Source organism: Mesocricetus auratus, unplaced genomic scaffold (assembly GCF_017639785.1).
Source record: "Mesocricetus auratus isolate SY011 unplaced genomic scaffold, BCM_Maur_2.0 Super-Scaffold_100019, whole genome shotgun sequence".
NCBI lineage: Eukaryota > Metazoa > Chordata > Mammalia > Rodentia > Cricetidae > Mesocricetus > Mesocricetus auratus.
The window spans coordinates 11,345,987-11,367,164 of NW_024429200.1; the positions used below are offsets into that span (position 1 = coordinate 11,345,987).

At 48.5% G+C, this 21,178-nt stretch overlaps 1 protein-coding gene across 2 annotated transcripts in view; it reads left to right on the top strand.

The window, feature by feature from the left end:
* Window positions 1–13,212, top strand: part of Ube2h (ubiquitin conjugating enzyme E2 H) — an 82,185-nt gene extending 68,973 nt beyond the window's left edge. For both annotated transcript variants that reach the window (XM_040728663.1, XM_040728662.1), the window contains 2 exons: window positions 5,101–5,229; window positions 9,163–13,212. In XM_040728663.1, the coding sequence (XP_040584597.1) occupies window positions 5,101–5,229; window positions 9,163–9,287 (254 nt within the window). In that variant the 3' untranslated portion in view covers window positions 9,288–13,212. The remainder of the gene's footprint in view (window positions 1–5,100; window positions 5,230–9,162) is intronic.
* Window positions 13,213–21,178: the final 7,966 nt, after the last annotated feature.

Sequence of the window (21,178 nt, forward strand, 5' to 3'; positions counted from 1 at the left end):
AGTTTGTTTTGTTTTGCTTTGGTGCCCAGAGCCTTCCAAGTGCTCTGTGACTGAATGGCATGCTAAGCCTCATGTCTTGTCTTAGCCTGTTCTGCACCTCTTCACGTGCAGAACGGGCTCCTTGGCCCTGTTGTCTCTGCTGGCCACTTGAGGGAGCTCCCACTGCCTCCTAGTGGCCAGAGCCAGAAGCTCCTGGTGCCCAAAAGTTGTGTATCATCTCCACCCAGAGCTTCCCTTCTTTGCTTTTCTGTTCTGCTGGTGTGAGTAACCACATCTGTAGCAATGGAGCACAGGAAGGATGAACCAATAATTAAGGGTTCTTTTGTTTGCAACAAACACAGTGGCAAAGCTACTTACTGGTAACTTAAGGAAACTTAAATTCTAGGAAAGTTTATCAACTCTCTTCCTGGGACACAGGCAAGCCCTGGTTACGTAACAGGTGGTCTGCAGTATTTCTTTAGCTTGCCCCCAAGCCCTTCTGAACGTCAATGAAAACAAAACCTAGACTTTATTTTTTAAAGGTTTTGTGTTTTAGTGGGAACATTGAAGAGTAACATGGTTTTCAGCAGCCCCTGTCAACAAATCGTGGCAGTGAATGTCCTCAGTTCTGTGAGCAGCATGGGCCATTTCCTGTGGGGAGGGGGGACTGGAAAGTAATCACTTTGCCACTGTGAAGTAGCTGCAGAGGCAGCCTAGACATTGTGTTAAAGCCCATTCTGCTGGCCTTGCTCTTGTGAGAAGGAAACTTTGGAAAGAGGCAAGCCTGTCTCTAGGCATGCATGGCTCCCCTGAACATTGCAATTTTGTGGCAGACATGGATCTTATGCCTAAATCGCTGAGTACCCCAAAAAATCAACACGAAGACCAAGTCCTGTAGGTAAAAACAAAGAGCCTTTATTCAAGTTCAAACTCTTATGTGTATCTAATGAATTGGCACAATCAGAGAGCCTTGAGCTCAGTTGGGGTGGTGTGGTGTGTGTGTGTAAAAATTTATTGGGGGGAAGGGAGGAAAGAGAGAAACAGTGACCTGTCTCAGAGAAATGACAGAGAATAGTGGAGTGAGGGATTTCTAAGGTTCCAGACCCCTGGTTGGCTAACATTTGTCTAGGGGTTCTTGGTGAAAGGGGTGGGTGGTCTTAGTTTGTGGTCCTACCTGGAAGCAGGTATTGCCTTAGGGCAATCTGAAACTCAGGCCTCTATTGACCTTGTCATGGCTGCCTCCTCATGAAACTGAGGCAGTGGGTCTCACCCATTGACAGAAGCAGCAAGGTAGGGGTGCAGCCTTTGGGGCACATTACTTAACCTGTGCATGTCAGCGTCTGTGTGTAATGGATTGGTGGAAGTGACCATCTCATTGGTTGTAATCAAATACTCACCTAAACTCAAAGTTTATCTGACCAAACCAAGTGTGGTAGGTTAGCAACAGGGGGATGCTGAGGAAGGAGGATCAAGACATTGTTTTGTATAAATTTTATTTAAATTAGAAATAATCTTATTTTATATATCCCTGATCCCTCTCCCTCCATCCTCCCATGCCCCCCACCAACCCCTTTACCGATCCCCCATCCTCTCTCCAGGGAGGGTGAGGTCTTCCATGAGGGATTGTCAGTCTGTCGAGTCATTTGGGGCAGGGCCTAGGCCCTCCCCTGCATATCTAGGCTAAGAGAGTAGAGGATCAAGAATGTGAGGCCAGCTTGAATTACACAGCAAGGTCTTGGCTTGTGGTTAGTGCAGTGTGTTCCTCTGACTATGACTATTGCTAACTCTCCTGCTCTGGCATTCTGGTTTGTACAACTCTTATTATTTATTTATCTATTTAATTATCTGTCAAGACAGGGTTTCTCTGTAACAGCTCTGGCTGTCCTAGAACTTGCTCTGTAGGCGAGGCTGGCCTTCAACTCCCAGAGATCCCCTGCCTTTATTTCCCAAGTGCTGGGATTAAAGGCCTGTGTCAGCACATCCAGGCTAGATTTTTTTTTTTGTTTTTTTTTTTTTTTGGTTTTTCGAGACAGGGTTTCTCTGTGGCTTTGGAGGCTGTCCTGGAATTCACTTTATAGACCAGGCTGGCCTTGAACTCACAGAGATCCTCCTGCCTCTGCCTCCCAAGTGCTGGGATTAAAGGCGTGCGCCACCAACGCCCGGCTAGATTTTTTTTTTTTAAGATTTGTTTATTGTATATACAATGTTTTGCCTCCATGCCAGAAGAGGGCACCAGATCTCGTTACAGATGGTTGTGAGCCACCATGTGGTTGCTGGGAATTGAACTCAGGACCTCTGGAAGAGGCTCTTAACCTCTGAGCCGTCTCTCTAGCCCCGCCAGCCTAAATTTTAAAAACTACAAATGTTAGTGAAAGTCTTAGAGGAACGTTGTTTTGTTTTGCCTTCTTGAATTTGGTTCCATGGGGCTATGGTGAAGACAGCCTTTAAAGCCCAGGTGGGAACCTCTGAGGCCTGCCTTCACATGCTGGATGGAACCGCTCTGTAAGAACAGAATGAACAAGCTACCCAGAGACGTGTGAGTGCTTAAAAGTAGGCCTGAGTAAAACGAAAAGCGTAGTTCCTAGTTTACGCTCAGCGTATCTTTAGCAGACACATGTGATCTGTGGCAGATGTTTTAGACAATACAGAGACAGGACGTTTTTATCTCTGCAGAATGCTCTGTTGAGAAGCGCGAGGCTACAGTATTCCAGGAAGTGAGAGGAAGAACCTGCAGTCTGAAGGGTTTCTTCCTCTTTTTTTGGTTGGTATTGGGGAATGAGCCTCGGGCCTTGAGCATGCCAAGTGAGCAGCAGTCACTCCCGTGTGTCCTTACCTTTGACTGCGTTGCCACAGCTGCAGAGCTGTACTGAACAGACACTTGTTGACCACAAGATCTAAAGTAATTCTTCCAACCTTTCATAGAAGTTTTGAAAATCCATTTTTTATATCTAACGGATTTTTCACCCTTGCCATAAATGTCATTTTCGTACAGATCATTCTTTGTTGTGTGTCCTATGTATAATAACTTTAATAGCATCCATGATCTTTACCCAGTAGATGCCAGTAGCATCCCACCCTGTTGTAGTGACCAGAAATATTTTCATGTACTCCTAGATTCCATGGGGAACCACAGATCTCAGGTAGTGAGGCTTGGCACAGTACCCACTAGTAACAGTGCGTAGGCAGTCATTGTAAAAATAGACCAAATCCAGTAAGAACAAGTGAATAAAGAGCAGGAGTTTTGTGACTTGAGTATTCTAGAGACAGGAGTGTTTATGTGCAGGGTAGCTGGAGTATGAGGAATGGAGGCCCTTGAGTCTGACATGACTGAAGATGGGAATGACATCTGAAGTGAGGGAAGTGTGGACTGAGTTTACCCAGCTCTTCAAGGCTGGGGTGTGTTTGCTGTCTACATACACCATGTGGGCATGCCAGTTAGACAAGGGTTATGTCAGCAGTAGGCTGCTTATCTGCTTTGTGGTTATAACTGGTTTCTATAAATTTCTGCTTCCCTCACCCTTGGTGTTTCTCTGTGTAGCCCTGGCTGTCCTGGAACTCACTCTGTAGACCAGGCCAGCCTCAGACTCACAGAGATCCGCCTGCCTCTGCCTTCTGCCTCCTGCCTCCCGAGTGCTGGGATTAAAGTCATGTGCTACCATGCCAAGCTAGATCCCCCCTCCCCCACCAGATCTCATTCAAGGTGGTTGTGAGCCACCATGTGGTTGCCAGGAATTGAACTCAGGACCTCTGGAAGAACAGTCAGTGCTCTTAACCGCTGAGCCATCTCTCCAGCCCCGATTTCTCCCCTTATTTTGAATAGTTAGAGACCTTGATTATATCTATACCTAGTAGAAGTTAATACCAGCCCATTCTTACAGTCCCAGCATTCGGAGGGATCATTAATTCAAGGCCAGCTGAGCTACTTAATGCAGTCTTGTCAGGGAACTTGGGGAACAGAATAGTAAATGTCAATTCCTATAAAAAAAAAGAACAAAAATTACAGTAACTTGGGTTGGAGTAGATTATTAGGATATAATTTTCAATAAATCATGTGTTCCTAGAGTCTCAGTTTGGGAAATAGAGTAAATTAGAATTGAGAAAACAGGGCTGTGGTCATACCAGTCTAACACATGGCCTTAGATTACAACTCCCATCGGTTCAAAAATAGGAAAATGGAGTTAGGGAAAGGTTGGGGGAAATTGCCGTTCAAAGAGAATAATAATAATATTCAGTATATCCTGGTTCCTTAAGTTTAAATTTTTAAAATGTAATTGATGTTAAAAATGGTTGTTACTGTGGATCACACCTTTGTGGAAGCCATCCCTGTAGTAGTCAAGAATTCAAGCAGGTGAGCAGGATGTACGAAGGAGGGTGCTGAGCAGTGGAGAGAGAGCTGCTCAGGAGAGTGGCCCTACCGCTCGCCTGGGCAGCACAGTAGAGCTGGCCTTGAAGGTGGAGGCGTGAGGAACCTAAGAACTGGCCAGGGCATTGCAGGAGGGCTCACCTGGTGGTGAGGGCTGGGGAGAGTTGGCAGGCTGACCAACCCTCAAACTGTCCAGGCCCAAAACCAGGGTTAAGTGCTGGCTCAGCCCAATACCCACCCCATCTGTGATCTGCTGGGACACGGGAATGGGGGTCCTGCCCAGGGCTACCCAGGGCAGCAACAGGATGTCCAGGAAGAGTCCCAGTGAGGGCCTGTTGTCAATAGTGTAGCAGAAACCAGAAGCGTCCAAGCAGACCAGTGACTCTTACGGTGAACACCCCCGTGTAAAGACGTGTGGTCAGGGTCACTGTGACTCACTTGTCACACTGCAGCTTCCAAGATGAGACTTTGCCTTCTTTTTCCTTTTTTTCTAATCTTAAATCTATTTTGTTTTACTTTGAGGCAGGGGTTCAGGGGCCTATTCAAGGGGACAGGAGGTGGGTGGGATTGGGAAGCCTGATGTGAAAGACATAAAGCATACATTTTTAAAAAATGCTTACTGCTCTTATAGAAAACCTAGCAGGTACCCAGCAGCCTAAAATACATAGACATAAATGAAAATAATTAAAGTCATCATCCTTGACTGCTGTAATTACTTGTTCAAGAATGAAGTATGTGTTGTTTTTGTTTTTTTTCAGATCTTACCAATATATTTGAGTCCTTCCTTCCCCAGTTGTTGGCCTATCCTAACCCCATAGATCCTCTCAATGGCGACGCCGCAGCCATGTACCTCCACCGACCAGAGGAGTACAAGCAGAAAATTAAAGGTAAGGTGGCATGCACTTTTAGTTGGCCAATTAAAACTCCCTTAAGTCACTCGGTTTAGAATGCTGCTTTCCCATGCTTAGGACCACTTGCATACTGGGGATGCAGTTAGATTAAGAGAAGTCAGGTTGTGGAAGAACATCTAAAACTATTTCCCGGGTTTGATCAGCTTGTCTCTTCTCCTGTTCGGTGTGTTCTATGGTTGCACTATACCCATAGCCCTGGCTTGCCTCTTTGCCGTGGTCTGTATCTGAGAACTTGCCTAGTAAAAAAGGGTTAGGTGCATAAAGCAGCAACACCTAATGGAAAAGAACTTGGAGTGTGACGGCGCGTCTGCTCCTTCTGCACCAATGGCAGGCGCTGGAGTTAAGTGCCCATCAAATCCATTTGCCAACAATGGCAGTAAAAGAATGTTAGGGAGCTTGAATCCATAGGCCTTCCCCTTTAGCTGTGCAAGACTTAAGTTACAAGAATACCAGGGGGCCATGTATGAAAATATTCTGTCATTCTTATACTCATTATGCCTCAACAATATAGTATTAACCTCACTGTAGTACAGGTCTGCTCTGGTCCTAGTTAGAGCAGGACCCAGACCTGTGCTCATCTCAGGGACCGAGCCTAACTCTGTGTGGTGTCCATGTTGAGGGTCAGTTTGCCATTCTTGGTGGTCTGAGATTGTTGTGGCTGTTAGACTTGAGCTCAGCCTGTTTGCTATTGTACTTGTGTATACTGGCTCACTATTTTTCAGGAAATGTAGGTGCCTTGCCTTATTTCTCAAACTCATCCCTTCTTCTTTTATCCTTAATCCCATCGCTGCTAGAATCACATAGTTCCAAAGCCTTATCTGCTCCCGTGAGCCCTCCTAGGGATCAGGCTGCGTGTGTCACACTCGGCTTCTGTCATTGCTTTCCCTTCTACTGACCTGGCTTCCAAGGCTATGGACCCTTCCCAGTTCCCGTAGTCCTGGGCCTCGCAGCACTGTTGGTGCTTTCTTCCTTTCTGAAGCACATCTCATATGTTATCCCTAAATGTGACCATTCTCTATGACCAATTTATTGGACTCCCGGGCTCCCTGTCTCCCCTGAGTTGTTATTCTTGGCTTCGGGTAACCCTCAGGTAGATGGACTCAAGTGGACGTGTTTAGGCCTTGCCCTTCTGCTAGCTTGTCCTTGGACACTACTGTGGCAGTTACAGCTTGGTGTACTTGCACTACAGAAAAGTCCATAACTTTTCTCCCTAGGTGTTAGCATTTAGACCTAGCTTCTGCTGTTTAAGAATGCAGGGGTAGGGGCCTGGGGAGATGATGGCTCAACAGCTGAGAGTATGATTACTCTTTCCTCCAGAGTGTCATGGTCATCACTGTTAATGGTGCCATGAAGAGACACGGTAACCAAAGCAGTCTAGAAAGGAAGCATGTAACTGGGCTTACAGTTTGAGAAGACTAACCCATCATCACGGTGGGGGTATAGCAGACAGCAGGCAGGCATGCTACTGGGGCGGTGGCCAAGAGCTCACATTCGAACGATAATCTGGAGGCAGAGAGATGGTAAAACAGCCTGGCGTGGGCTTTTGAAACCTCAAGGCCACACCACCTAATCCTCCCCAGTTTCATTAACTGGGGACCAAGAATTCAAATAAAAGCCTAAGGGGGACATTCTAGCTCAACCCACCACACAGGCCTGAGTTTAATTCCCAGCACCCATGTCCAACAGATCACAGCTGCCTGGAACTTCAGCTCCAAAGGATTCAACGTCTCTAGCCTCTTCAGATATCCAACACATATGGCAGACACACAGACATAACCCATATCCACATAATTGAAAATAAATCTTAAAAAAAAAATTTCAGGTGCGCAGCCTGTGGAAATGGACCCTTGGGATTGCCTAAAGATGGGTCACTTCCCTGCTCAAAACCTTTGTAGCAAGCCAGGTATGGTAGCTGAGATTGTTGTGGCTGTTAGACTTGAGCTCACACCTTAATCCCTGCACTCAGGAGGCTCAGGCAGGCAGGTCTCTTGAGTTAGAGGACAGCCAGGGCTGCATAGAGACCCTGTCTCAGAAAAATAAGCAAAAGACACCTTTGCTAGTGCAATGGAGATAGCTCCGTCATTAAAGTACTTGTCTTGACACCTGGAGTAGAGCAACAGGGAGGCTCCTTGGAACTCGCTGTCTGGCCCTGTCAGGGTCAGGAGAGGCTCTGCCCCAAACAGGTGGAGAACAGTAATGACAAGAGACCAGTGTCAGCCTCTGGCCTCCGTGCAAATGTGATCGTGCACACGCAGTCTTTGCTGAGCAGCACCGACCTGCCAGGGTCTTCTTCGGTGCTGGGCAGCCTGCCTCTCTCCCTTCCTCCTCGGATGGTCCTGTTAGTTGAATGAGTTGAGGTGCTGGGGTGTATTCCCTGCCTCTGTTAGTCACGAGAAGCTACCCTATAGAACCGTGGTCCTCAGTCTTCCTAACACTCCCACCCTTCAGTACAGCTCCTCATGCTGTGGTGACCCCAGCTATGAAGTTATTTCCATTGCTACTTCATAACTAATTTTGTTACTGTTACAAATTGTAATGTAAATATCTGCTGTGCAGAGTGTCTCACATGCAACACCCGTGGGAGCAGTGACTCTGACCCATAGGTTGAGAATCACTGCTACAGAAAAACACAAGATTCTCTTACTTACGTGTACCTCCCTGCCTCGTTGTCTTCAGAGTTTAAGGCCAGCCGGGGTATAGCTGATAGAGTGGAGTGCTTCCTGGCATACACAAACCCAGCACTCATGAGCTGGGTATGGCGGCACCTGCCTGAGGAGTTTGAGTCAGGAGGCCATGGGTTGTCCGTACATCTGTAGAGATTTTGAAGCCAGCCTAGACTCATGAGACCCTGGGTGGTGGCACACTCCTTTGATCCCATCATTTGAATGGCAGGGGCAGGTGGATCCCCAAGTTCAAGACCGAACTCTGTAGAGTGAGTTCCAAGACAGTCAGAACTACAGAGAAAAACCTTGTCTCAAAAAACTAAAAAAGAACGATTAATGTTCAGTTTTTCATAGCCACCACACAATTTTGGTGACACCAAGACTCTAAATGGACTTTTCTGTGCAGGGCTGACAGATCGTGGGGGCTGAAGTGGCTATAACTGCCTCCCTTAGCCCTCATCCAATTTCTGTCACGTGGCAGTCCCTGCCTTCCATGTCTGCTTTATCCTCCATCAGTGACATTGTTCTTAATTTCTTGTCCTTCTGCAAAGCCTTGTCCTAGTAAATGCTTCCTTGGCATTTGTTTCTTCAAATACCTTAAATATGGTGTGACAGATGTAGAAACTTCTGTGAAGGGGAAGTAGAATAGCCAGCCATGAGTCAGACAAAATCCCACCGGGCAGTGGTGGCGCAGGCCTTTAGTCCCAGCACTCGGGAGGCAGAGGCAGGCGGATCTCTGTGAGTTCAAGACCAGCCTGGTCTACAGAGGGAGTTCCAGGACAGCTTCCAAAACCACAGAGAAACCCTGTCTCCAAAAACAAACAAATGAATAAATGAATGAAATTCCTGGGCTGGAGAAATGGCTCAGTGGTTAGCAGCGCTTGGTGCTTTTCAAAGGACCCAAGTTCAGTTCCCAGCCCCTACATAGAGTGGCTCACAACCACCTGTAACTCACACCGCAGCCCACACCTCTGGCGTCTTTGAACACCTGCACCTGTGCGCTGTTAGTTGGCTTTTTGGGACAGGTTTTCTCTGTACCCTTGGAGCCTGTCCTGGAACTCATTCTGTAAACCAGGCTGTCTTGGAATTCATAAGAGATCTGTCTGCCTCTGTCTTGAAAGTGTATGCCACAACTGTCCAGCTGCCCTGCTGACCACACAGCTGTCACCCTAGTACAGCAGGGAAGTTTGTACCTGAACTCAGTGGACTCACTCCCTGTTTTCTTCACTTGTCCTCCCCTGTGCAGAGTACATCCAGAAATACGCCACGGAGGAGGCCCTGAAGGAGCAGGAAGAGGGCACTGGCGACAGCTCATCGGAGAGTTCTATGTCTGACTTTTCGGAAGATGAGGCCCAGGACATGGAGTTGTAGTAGAAAAGCACCTGCTTTTCAGAAAGACTATTATTTCCTAACCATGAGAAGCAGACTATAATATTCATATTTAAACAAAGCAATTTTTTTTATTACTAAACAAGGTTTTTATGAATAATAGCATTGATATATATATATTATATATCACCCTTTAGATCTTGATTTCTTGGTCATTTCTCAACCTGAGGTGCATAGCATATTCCCACATTCCATTTTGGTAGCAATATGCGGTCTGAATGCATGCATTCATAAGTCCATTTGGTCAAGTCAGCCTGTGTGCTACTGAACTGTCAAGAAATTGCCGCTCTGATAGGTAAACATGAGTAAAACAACAGAAAAGGTTGCTTCTTTTTATTGATGGTTCCAAAGAAAGAAAACCAAATCTGCCAGCTCTTGGATGAAGATAGAGCAGTGCTTTTCCAGAGTGGAGGGAAAGGTTGTGAGGAAGAGGCGAGCTTTAGGAGTGTATGAAGCTAGCCGTGTGCACACGCCCGCTGCTCCCGAGTCCTACGTGCCCGTTCTGAGGAGCAGTGTGAGATGGAGTTGAATGAGAAGTGAGACTTAGAACTTTTTTTTTTTTTTTTTTTTTTTTGGACTCAGATTTAAGTGCATTTTTCTAGGTAGAATCCTGCCCTCTGTGCTGCCAGACCTGCAGCCACATTGGTTTTGCTTTGAGAACCTTTTTGGAGTATTTTCTGAACCCAGTTCTTTTCTTGGGCTACAGCTTGTCATCCAGAACGTTTTTGAGAGAACAGGACTGGAGGAGAAACGTAGAAGACGCAGTTACATCTGTCTGATCCTAGCGCTGGGCCCGTTGGAGACCACTGCCCTGGACTGAGCTGCAAAAACTGAAAGCACTTTTTGTTTGGTGTTTTCCTTTCTTTTGTTCCTTTTTTTTTTAATTTGCGTGAATTGAACTTAGGTTACAGATTTAATTTTACCTACCAAGAGACAGTCTCCTCCCTGGACAAGGCACTCAGTGGACCATCAGGAGGAAGACCGGCCTTGAGGCCTGAGCCCTGCACGATCCTTTGAACTCCAGTCTTAGCTTTCTCTCTGGCAGCTGCTCCTGGCAGCAGCCCAATTGCCAACCTCTTATGGGAGAGGGAAGTGTGGGTACCTGAGACCCAAAACATCCTAAATTTAAAATGGGTAATGTTGAATCAAATGGAAGTTGTTGTACCCAAAGTGGACTCAGGTGGGTAAGATCCACGTTCTTCTGTGACTGAGGGAGAAGTGGCGTGAACCATGACTAAGCGGGTTGAGGGGGAGGAGGGTGCTTCCTCCCCTGTGCGGTAGCAGCCAAGTCACACAGCTGGACGTGGCCGCTGCTGCCCAGCCAGCGCCTGCTCCGCTAACTGCCACCCAGAGTGCCCAGCAGTTTCCATCTGACTGAGGGATTTGGAGACAGTTTAGACAGCAGCTCTGTATTCTTTTGCCGAAACCTGAACAGTCAAAGTAGCCAATCGTAAGACCTTCCGAAGACATTTGAATGTCCCCTTGGACGAACTTTCCTTTCGATGTGTTTAGTGTAGAAGTGCTATATTCCACGGGGTTTAAGTTGGTTAGATTGGGAGACCCTTCTCTCTCTCTCTCTCTCTCTCTCTCTCTCTCTCTCTCTCTCTCTCTCTCTCTCTCTCTCTCTCTCTCTCTCTCTCTCTCTCTCTCTCTCTCCCTCCCTCTCTCCCTCTCTCTCTCTCCCTCTCTCTCTCTCCCCCTCTCTCTCTCCCCCTCTCTCTCAATTCAGAAAGCACAATCAGTCTTTCCTTTGAAAATCTATATAAAGTACAACTTTCAGCATGATTATTTTCCTAAATAAAAAGACACATAATTACTTATTTTATGTTGATTATGGGCATGAAGCAAAAGGTTTTCTTTGGGGAAAATGCAGTCTGGGGCTGTGGTCGGGTCATTGTACTGTCCTCTCGGGCACCCGCCTGTTGGAAGGTGGCTTCAGCTGTGTCGTGTGACGCTATGTTGTGTAATGCTGTGCTTACCTGGCGTGCTGTCTTCTGTTTGGGAAGGAGGGCTGTGCTAGCCTTCCCGCCTTGCCCTTGAGGACTAGTGGTTTGCTCGTGCTATAACCTTTACTGTAGGTGCTACTTAGGTAGGCTTGAAGTGCTGGGTGGTGATTTTGAGTTCAAACAATAAAAAATTGTATTTTTTCGATACTGTATAAAAATAGTATTCTAATTACCTTTCCAAAAAAAAAAAAAACAAGGTACTGATGATTGCTTTTGATCTTGTTGAAAAAGATACAAAACAAAAAGTCCAACAAAGCATAAGAGTCAAGTTTAGGAATGAGTGTGAGCAGCTACTGCTGACCCTTCCAGAACCACATGGCTCCAATGAAGACATACCGCTCCCTCCCGTGCAGAAGCCGTGGGGCAGTCTGTCCAGGCCTGAGCCTGGTGAAGGTTTTGCAGCACTGGCAGTTCATGACTGCCCCCCAAATCACTACCCTCAACTTCCTGGCACCAGTTCTGATTCCGTTCACATTGCTGCTCTCTGGGCCTAGGCCCTGTTAGGAAACTGGCTTTGCTCGCCTTTTGGCCCACCCTTGCTCCTTGGTGAGGTTGGAGCTGGATGACCATACCTGAACCATAGGTGCAAAGGGCCCAGAAATAAAGCCTGGCTGTGACTCTTGGGGACTCAGCCACCACAGTAAACAGATGAGCTCTGCAGCATGGCTGTTTGGACACCGAAACCCTCTCTAGTTACCTGTGGGGACACCGAGCCCTTGCTTTAGGAGGAGTGGCTGTAAGTCAGCTGTTGCTGGCATTTACCCACCCTTTGTTCCTACCAGTTTTGAGGTCCTACCTTGTGGTTTACCAGTGGGAACCATTCTCTGCCCCTGTTCAGATGACTGGAGCTCTTGCCAAACACCGACAAGCAATGTGGCTGCCGCCTGCAGCCCAGGCCTGCCATGTTTGTGTGCCCCTGGAAGCCCGGCACTGGGGCCAGTGGGCTGTGCTCCGTGGTGGCCAACATACACCCTGGCATTTGACACTGGTCAGCAGTCTCCACCCTCCTCTACTGTGCAGCTTCAACCAGCGTTTCCTGTTAACGAGAGAGTCCCCAGAAGTTGCCACATCTCTCCAGCACTAATATTTTTGTTCACTTCGAGCGCTGTTCTAATTGCCAACGCTGATCTAGGCTCATGAGGAGTGTCTCTTCTCAGGAACTGCCCTGGAAAGGGCTCCCTGAAGTTCTAGTTGGCCTCGACCTGATACTTGCATTTTCTAGGCTGCCTTTTGGGGTGGCTAAGAATCATGAGCAATCCTCTTGCCAGTCTAGTCTCTCTGGGTCAGGTTTCTGAGAGCTGGCGTTGGGTTTTAAATGGCACGTGGCCCCTTTGTTTTAGTGACTCAGAAAAGTGAAGCCATTTACAAAAGTTAGCAAAGAGTTTTTCTTTTGTTCATTTCTAATTGGGTCATAACCTTGCTTAGCGAAAAACCAACTCATTTCTGATTGAGCACAAAGAACTGCGTTTCTTTGAGCTTCTGAATCCGTGTTCATCTTCCTTTGGCCACAGGACACCTTGGCCGGCTCTTTAGGAATGAAGTGAAGGCCCGTTGGGGTCGTGGTGTGCAGCTTTCCACTCACCTGAGGAATGGCCACGGCTCTTGGTGTAGCAGTTACTTGGCTGTGGGCGTGGGAAGAAATGGCCTTTAATTACTGATTGTATTTGGTACACGTTGTGTGATACTTGAAGAGATGAAAGGGACTTAGCAGCCCTTAATTGAAATCTAAGCTTTTTACCGCTCTCCCCTCCTTGCCCTATCTCTTTCCACCGTCCTTGCATTGTGATGATCTAGTGGGCATGTCTGTCACCTGGACAAATGCCTCCTCTGACTATAACCTCTTAATAGTTGTGTATAATGAAAACTGTAAACTTTTTTAAATAAAATGTGTATATACCTTGGCAAATGGCTGAACTTGATCAATAGCTGCCCACACACACCCAACAAGACAGAAGGACAGGACTTGGTAAGGGAGGGTGTCATACTCTTTGGTAGGAATCACCAAAGGCCCTGGCTGCCCACAGGCCGGCTGAGGGCGTGCCTCGGAGCCCCTCCTGCAAAGCCATCTCCTGTGCGAGCCCTGTGTCCTAGGAGGTCTCGCTATTCTTACTGTGCCTAAGCCACCCGCATCCTGCAGACTTAGCTAGTGAAGTCGTGGGGTTAGTCAACTTCATGGTCAGTTCCTGGACAGGAAGGAGCCTGCTTTGTCTACCCAGTGCTGACCTCTGCCGTTGGGAAACTAACACTGCCCTAGCCAGCCACCAGGTGGCAGTGCTGTCCAGTCCTCTAAGCGCACTTGATACGGAGGACGGCCATCCACAGGATAGGGATGTCGTATGTTATTTTATTAGGGAGAAGTCACTAACGTGAGAAGCTGAGAACTGAGGTCATCGCTCTTCTGGTCTCCGACTTCCACCGGAACCCCAAGAGAGAAAACGACCCCTCCTTCCTTGACCTTTATCTCTGCCTTCCCCCACGTACCTGTGACTACGTCCAAATGGGCGTGGTCAGTGCTGTGGGTACGTGAGATCTGTACCCCACCCACTGAGCAATCAAGACCTAAGACAGGTTTCCTCACATCTGATATTTTGTTGTTTCCTGGGCATAGGGCTACTGTCTCCAGTATCTTCATATCTGCATGTCAGAAACTCAGCGTGGCGGGGCAGACACTAAGAATAGTGTTCCTTGACTAAGGAAGGGCACCGTGCAGATGCTCTGAAGCAAACCACAACAGTTGGGCAGGTAGTCCTTGTTGGTCTCTTACCCAAAGGACTGGAAGCCCAGAGCCGTTGAGTTCTGGTTCCTTTAGGAGCTGGGCTACTGAATTCCAGCTCCCAAACACCTCAGGCCCTTCATTAACGAGTCTAGTGGCTTCTGACACAAGTCCATGCACACTGGCCCAGACCATACCACTAAGATCCAGAGAGGCTGCTGTGGAATCCTCCACCTGGAAAGCCATGACGAGTACGGTTTATTTAGACCCCAAAGGCCTTGGGAGTTCACAGCACCCATTTTTGAACGCGGGAACACGGTCACAGTGCCAGGAGGCACCCACCTAGATATCTGTCAGTCCCTCAGACCCTGAGCTACCCCCTGGGTGGCAATAGCTTGTCTCTGCTTGCCTGAGGCACTGCCCCTTTTCCAGGAGAGCGGGTGGGGGTTTCTGAAGCATGTGATTCTACAAAGTTGTGGGCCCAGAAGTTGCATTTAGCAACTTCTCACTGAAGGCCAGCAGACCGCAGGGGTCTGTAACATTGGATCTTGGGGTGTCCTTCATGCCAGAGAAGGAAGAGAAGGCTTAGGTCCCAGATAACTCCTGGAGCCACCAAACGATGTCCATTGTGGCTGAGGGTTGACCCCCAGAACTGCAACCTCTGGGAAGAAAGGGAAGGTTACCTGACCCCTCCGGGACTTGAAGTTACCTCAAACGAGTGTCCCTCTAGTTCAGGGCTGTTTTTAAACAATGGTACTTCCTGGTACCTAAGAACTCCTAGGTTTCAGGATGTGGCTCCCAAAGCCTTATGTGAGGGTGTAAGAAATGGCAGGGACACAGCTGCTCCGTGGAGTACCCTGTTGTCATGAATCAGGACCAGATAGGTGTGGCGGATACGGTGTAGCCTTTGTAGGACCCTGCCACCTGGGCCAACCAGCACAGGGCAGACAGCCCCCCCCTCCCCCAGGCAGCCTTGGGTATTTGTTTGAAAAGGTGGAATGATGGCTCTTTTTTTGTTGTTTGTTGGGTTCTTTTTGTTGTTGGGTTTTTATGTTGTTGTTTTTGTTTTGAAATGGGGTTTCTCTGTGTGGGCCTGGCTGTTCTAGAACTAGCTCTGTAGACAAGCTGGTCTCACACTCAGCGCTCTGCCTGCCTCTGCCTCCTGAAAGCTGGGGTTAAGGTGTGCATCACCACCAGCAGAAAGCAGAGTGATGCTTTTTATTTTTTTTATTTTTTTATTTTTTGGTTTTAAGAGACAGGGTTTCTCTGTATTGTTTTGGAGGCTGTCGGTCCAGCCCAGCCTCGAACTCACAGAGATCCGCCTGCCTCTGCCTCCAGAGTGCTGGGATTAAAGGCATGCACCACCACCGCCCAGCCGGTGTGATGCTTTTTATAAAGATGCTCTTCTGTAGGCTGGAGAGATGGCTCAGTGGTTAAGAGCATGGACTGTTCTTCCAGAGGACCCAGGTTCAATTCCTAGTACCCTTATGACAGCTTACAATTGTCTGCAACTCTAATGCCAGGGGATGTGATACCCTTACACCAATACACATAAAATGAAATAAATTATTTTAAAAAATAAAAAGAAACCCAGAAACTCTTCTGCAGATGTCAAGAGTTCTGTGCTGATAGCTCTTGAATGCCTTCCTCTAGAGCAATGGTTCTCCACCTGTGGGTAGTGACTCCTTAGTGACCATGGGAAAACACAGATATTTATTATTCATAATGGTAGCAAAAGCATGGTTATTAAGTAGCAGTGAAAATAAGTTCGTAATTTGGGTCACCACAGCATGTTAAAGGCCGCAGCAGTAGGAAGGTTGAAACCATGGCTCTAGAGAACCCTTGCTGGCCATAACTGAGAGAAACCGGGGCCGTGCTGGGTCCTAGGGCTGCAGGCTTGGTGAGAGCCTATGGAGCTCATGCTGTTCCAAGTGTCCAATCTGTGGCCAGCACCCGCTGGAGTCTCCTGCCATCCAGGACCCAATCACATACAGCATGGCTGACCCACCCAGGCGTCCATAGGTCCAGAGTCCAGCACACCCATTTCCACTGATGCCAATGTCCCGAGTGTTTCTGAGGCCTTCAGAAGAGACAGAAAATAAAAATTCAACTGTAGGGCCAGGAGATGTAGCTTAGTGATAGAATACCTACCTAGGGGTGTGAGGTCCTGGATTCAACCTTTAGTACCAGTAAATAAAAACTGACCAGGAAGCCACTCTTTAGAGCAGAAATATAGAATGCCATCTCCATAAGTATACTGAAACTTTCTGTTGCAAGCCGGGCGGTGGTGGTGCACGCCTTTAATCCCAGCACTCGGGAGGCAGAGGCAGGCAGATCTCTGTGAGTTCGAGGCTGGGCTGGACCGACAGCCTCCAAAACAATACAGAGAAACCCTGTCTCGTAAAAAAAAAAAAAAAAAAAAAAAAAAAACTTTCTGTTGCAAGTGGTGATGGCAAGCCCTTTTAATCCCAGCACTCAGGATGCAGAGGTGGGTGGATCTCTAAGAGTTTGAAGCCAGCCTGGTCTTCAGAGCAAGTCCCAGGATGGCCAAGGCTACACAGAGAAACTCTGTTTGGAAAAACCAAGATCAAAACCAAAACAAACAAAAGGTAACCCTAACCCTTTGAGGGGTGGGGGCATGTAACCCCTGAATGCTGGAATCAAAGATATGTGCTACCATTGCCCAGTTTAGGGTTACTTTTTTTAAAAGATTAAATTAGGGTTTTATTTAACTCAGTAGTACCCATTTTGCTATACATTGATGCTATAAAGTTAATGAGTTATTTTCCGCTTTAATGTTCATAATTCATGCTTAAATCCAGAGTGTTTCATGTAGCATCTCTCATCCTGGATGCTAATTTTGCAGTGTTTAAAGGCCTGGTAGAGCATGGCCCGTCTGTAACCTAGTGCTCGGAAGGCGGAGGAATGTGAGTTGAAAGCCAGCTTGTTTCCAAACAAGTCTTTTTAGGGGCCTGGAGGGATGCTCAGTGTTAGAGAGTGCTGGTTGCTCTTCCAGAGGACCTGAGTTCTGTTCCAGCCGCTGAATGGTGGCCCACAGCATTTGTCTGCAGTTCCTGGGGGTCTGCTGCCGCCTTCCGACCCCCGCTTGCACCGGGCACACACATGATACATATACATACACGCAGGCAAAAGCACTCATACATAAAATAAAATGACTAAATAGTTTTTGTTGTTTCTTTTTCAAGGCAGGGTTTGTCTGTGTAGGTTGGCTGTCTTTGTGGAGTTCTTGCTGTAGACCATGCTGGCCTTGAACTCACAGACCTCTGCCTGCCTCTGCCTCCCAGGAATTTTAAGTGTTTTACCAGAACGAAGTTATTTGGCAGCAAAATGTACAGTGCTTGTTTTAAGATATAATTTATTTGTTTGTTTTTGTTTTTCGAGACAGGGTTTCTCTGTGACTTTGGAGGCTGTCCTAGAACGAGCTCCTGTAGACCAGGCTGGTCTCAAACTCACAGAGATCCGCCTGCCTCTGCCTCCTGAGTGCTGGGGCTAAAGGCGTGTGCCACCAATGCCTGGCTAGATATAATTAATTAAAATTATATACCATGAGGGCTGGAGAGATGGCTCAGAGGTTAAGAGCACTGACTGCTCTTCCAGGAGTCCTGAGTTCAATTCCCAGCAACCACATGGTGACTCACAACCATCTAATATTCACTCTGGTGCCCTCTTCTGGTGTCCTCTTCTGGCATGTAGGCAGAACAGTGTATATGTAAAAAAATTATAGCCAGGCGTTGGTGGTGCACGCCTTTAGTCCCAGCACTCGGGAGGCAGAGGCAGGCGGATCTCTGTGAGCTCGAAACCAGCCTGGTCTACAGAGCAAGTTCCAGGACAGCCTCCAAACAATACAGAGAAACCCTGTCTCGAAAAACCAAAAAAAAAAAAAAAAAAATTATATACCATGAAAAAAAAAGCCGCAGTGTTTTCTCAGGAAGAGCACGGGGTGGGGCGGGGGCAGCATGGGGGGATTTATACTCAGAGTCTGCGTGTTCCCTAACCCACTCACTGTTGGAAGTGGGACAGAGGCAAGTCCTGGGAGCTTTCGCTTGCTGCAGCAGGGGGGTTTCTGTATAGAATACAAATCCCACGCCTTTAATCCCAGCACTTGGAGGCAGATCTCTGAGTTTGAGGCCAGCCTGATCTACAGAGGTAGTTCTGGGACAGCCAGAGCTGTTACCCAGAGAGACCTTGTCTCAGAAAATCAAAAAGAAAAGGAAGGAAGGGAGGGAGGGAGGAGGGAAGGAAGGAGGGAGGGAGGGAGGGAGGGAGGGAGGGAGGGAGGGAGGAAGGAAGGAAGGAAGGAAGGAAGGAAGGAAGGAAGGAAGGAAGGAAGGAAGGAAGGAAGGAAGGAAGGAAAGAAGGAAGGAAGGAAAAGAAAGAAAATCCCAGATCCTAGTAGCAGCTTCCTTTGGGGACATGGAAGCAGTCGGCAGAGGAACCGGAAGCTCGCGGCGTGGGGACTCTAACCCCACCTGGCGGCCGTGTGGCAGGTGCAGACTCTGCACCTCTGTCTCCTGGCAGGGAGGGAGATGACGGCTGGGATCCGAGGACGCAAGGGCCCCGGCCCGCTGGCGAGTCTGCCTACAAGCCCGGGCTCCCGCGCGGGCCCTGAGCTGCGGAGGCGCCACCTGCTCGGCGCCGAGTCCCTCTTCGTCTTGGCCGCCAGGGGGCGCGCGGGGCTCATGCTGTTACTGCTCGGCGCCGGGAGAGGGCGAACCTGACTGGTGCGAGAAAGCGACAGTTCCTGCCGTGGGACATCACACCTCCCCTCTGCACGCAGGACCCCAGCCAGCAAGCTGCCAGCCCCGCAGAACCAGAGCACCAAGGCCGGAGCAGGAGAACCCTCCAGGGCCGCCTTTGGGGTGACTGAGATCGTGACCCCAGCTGCCCTCTCTGTAGGGAGCCGCACAGGGCTGGGACCCGAACCCCTAACTCTACCGCTGTCAAAGCCTGGGATGCCAGCGCCGGGCTGCGGCTGCAAGGAGCCAGGCCTTAGGAGAGTCCCTGAACCCCGAACCTCAGCGACAGTGACGTCTGAAAGGGTCTCATGTTCTGCCACCCTAGCTCTCGCTTCATTTGTTTGGAAGGTCGTCTCAAGGTCCAAGACAGATGTTAGAACTCCAGAAATCACATCTCAAGTTTCAGATTGTTGGATAAAGGGAATAAATAAGAACGCGCTTGTTGCCAATAAGGAGTGTTCTTGAGAGCCTTGGACTCCCCACCACATCCCCTGACACAAACTAAGCCGCGTGCCCACCCTGCTTCACCGCGGCACCATCCTCTCGAATAAACTTGGAGTCTACTGGGCAGCATGTGGATCTGGTTTTAGTATGTGATCGAGAAAGTCAGCTTTTTTTTTTTTTTTTTTTTTTTTAGTTGCGTATGGGGGTGAGGAAAGATGGTTCAGTGCTTAAAATACTTACCTTGCAGAGGACCCTGGTTCGATTCCCAGTACCCACAGAGTAGCAACCCACGGCCATGTATAATTCCAGTTCCAGGAGATCCAGTACCCTCGTGACTTCCATAGACTCCAGCATGCACACACACACACACACACACACACACACACACACACACTCAGGGATAATACATAGTGTAACATCACATTACATAAACATCACATCAGCTGGTAAAGACAGCTGTTGGGAAGCATGAGGACCTGAGTCCACTCTGGGACCCACACAGTAGAAGGAGAGAACCAACTCTGCTAAGTTTGTCTTCTGACCTCACCATTAACAGAAACAGCCAGCCATGGTGGCTCACGCCTAAACCCCAGCACTCTGGAGGAAAAAGCAGGCGGATCAATGAGTTCACGGCCAACCTGGTCTACAGAGTGAGTTCCAGAACAGCCAGAGCTACACAGAGAAACCCTGTCTTGAGAAACAAAAAAACAACAAGGCCTGCCTTCCTCAAAAAGAAAAAGAGGGTGGGGGAACCCAAACAGAGCCAACCCCTGCTGAGTGTGCCAGTGTTAGCTGCCCCTGGATTGATTATAGTGTTTGTTCTGTGCGGGAGGAGGTCTCAAGACAGGGTTTATTTATCACCCAGCCTCAAGTGATTCTTTAAAGATCTGCTTTTGTCAAAGCTTGGTGACTCACACCTATAACCCAGGCACTTGGGAGGCTGAGGCAGGAGGATTGCCACCAGTTCCAGACAGACCTGAGCTGAGTGAGTTTCAGGCCTGCTCGGGCTACAGAGTGAGACGCTGTCTCAAGAAACAAGTTAAAACCAATGTGAAAGTCCCCAGGCAGTGGTGGCACACACAGGTGGATCTCTGAGTTGGAAGCCAGCCCGGTCTAAGAGCTAGTTCTAGGACTATCAGGGCTGCACAGAGAAACCCTGTCTCAAAAAAAAAAAAAACTGTAAGTAATAGTACTAGGATCGGACTGGAGAGATGGCTCAGCGGCTAAGAACACTGGCTGGTCTTCCAGAGGTCCTGAGTTCAATTCCCAGCAACCACATGGTGGCTCACAACCATCTGTAATGAGATCTGGCGCCCTCTTCTGGCCTGTATGGATACATGCATACAGAACAGTGTATACATAATAAATAAATAAAAAAGCACTAGGATCTTTATCTGGAAAGTCAGAGTCCTTACACGTGGGAGTGTAAGTAAGGAGTCAGAGAGGAAGCTGTGTTAGAGCAGACAGTGCCCATGCAAGGACATCTGTGTTAGAGCAGACAGTGCCCGTGCAAGGACACCTGTGTTAGAGCAGACAGTGCCCATGCAAGGACACCTGAAGGCCGTCATTGCAAGACAGGCCTGAGGGACGTGGCCTCTGGGCTGTGTGGAGGCAGCAGGACCTCATCTGAGCTGGCAGGCCCTAGCAAGCACAGGACCCTGAGTTCAGGGGACAGGGCACGGGCTCAGCATTGCTGCCAGCTGTGTGGCTGGGGTGCAGGGAACCAGTGAGTCTGTGTTTCAAGACCTGCCCAGCATCTGCTCCATCCTCGGTGAGGGCACAGTGCATTTGCTCCACTCTCCCTGCCTGCCATGTGATCCTGGGGCCCCCTCCCCCTCCCTCCTCCCCCCCAGCAGGTGTTCCACTCTGAGTTCAGAGAAGAGCCTTGGTCCCAGGTTGGCAGAGGCCAAGAGCAGCCTGCCAGCGAGTTGCCCGGTCTTTGCCTCTGGTGGA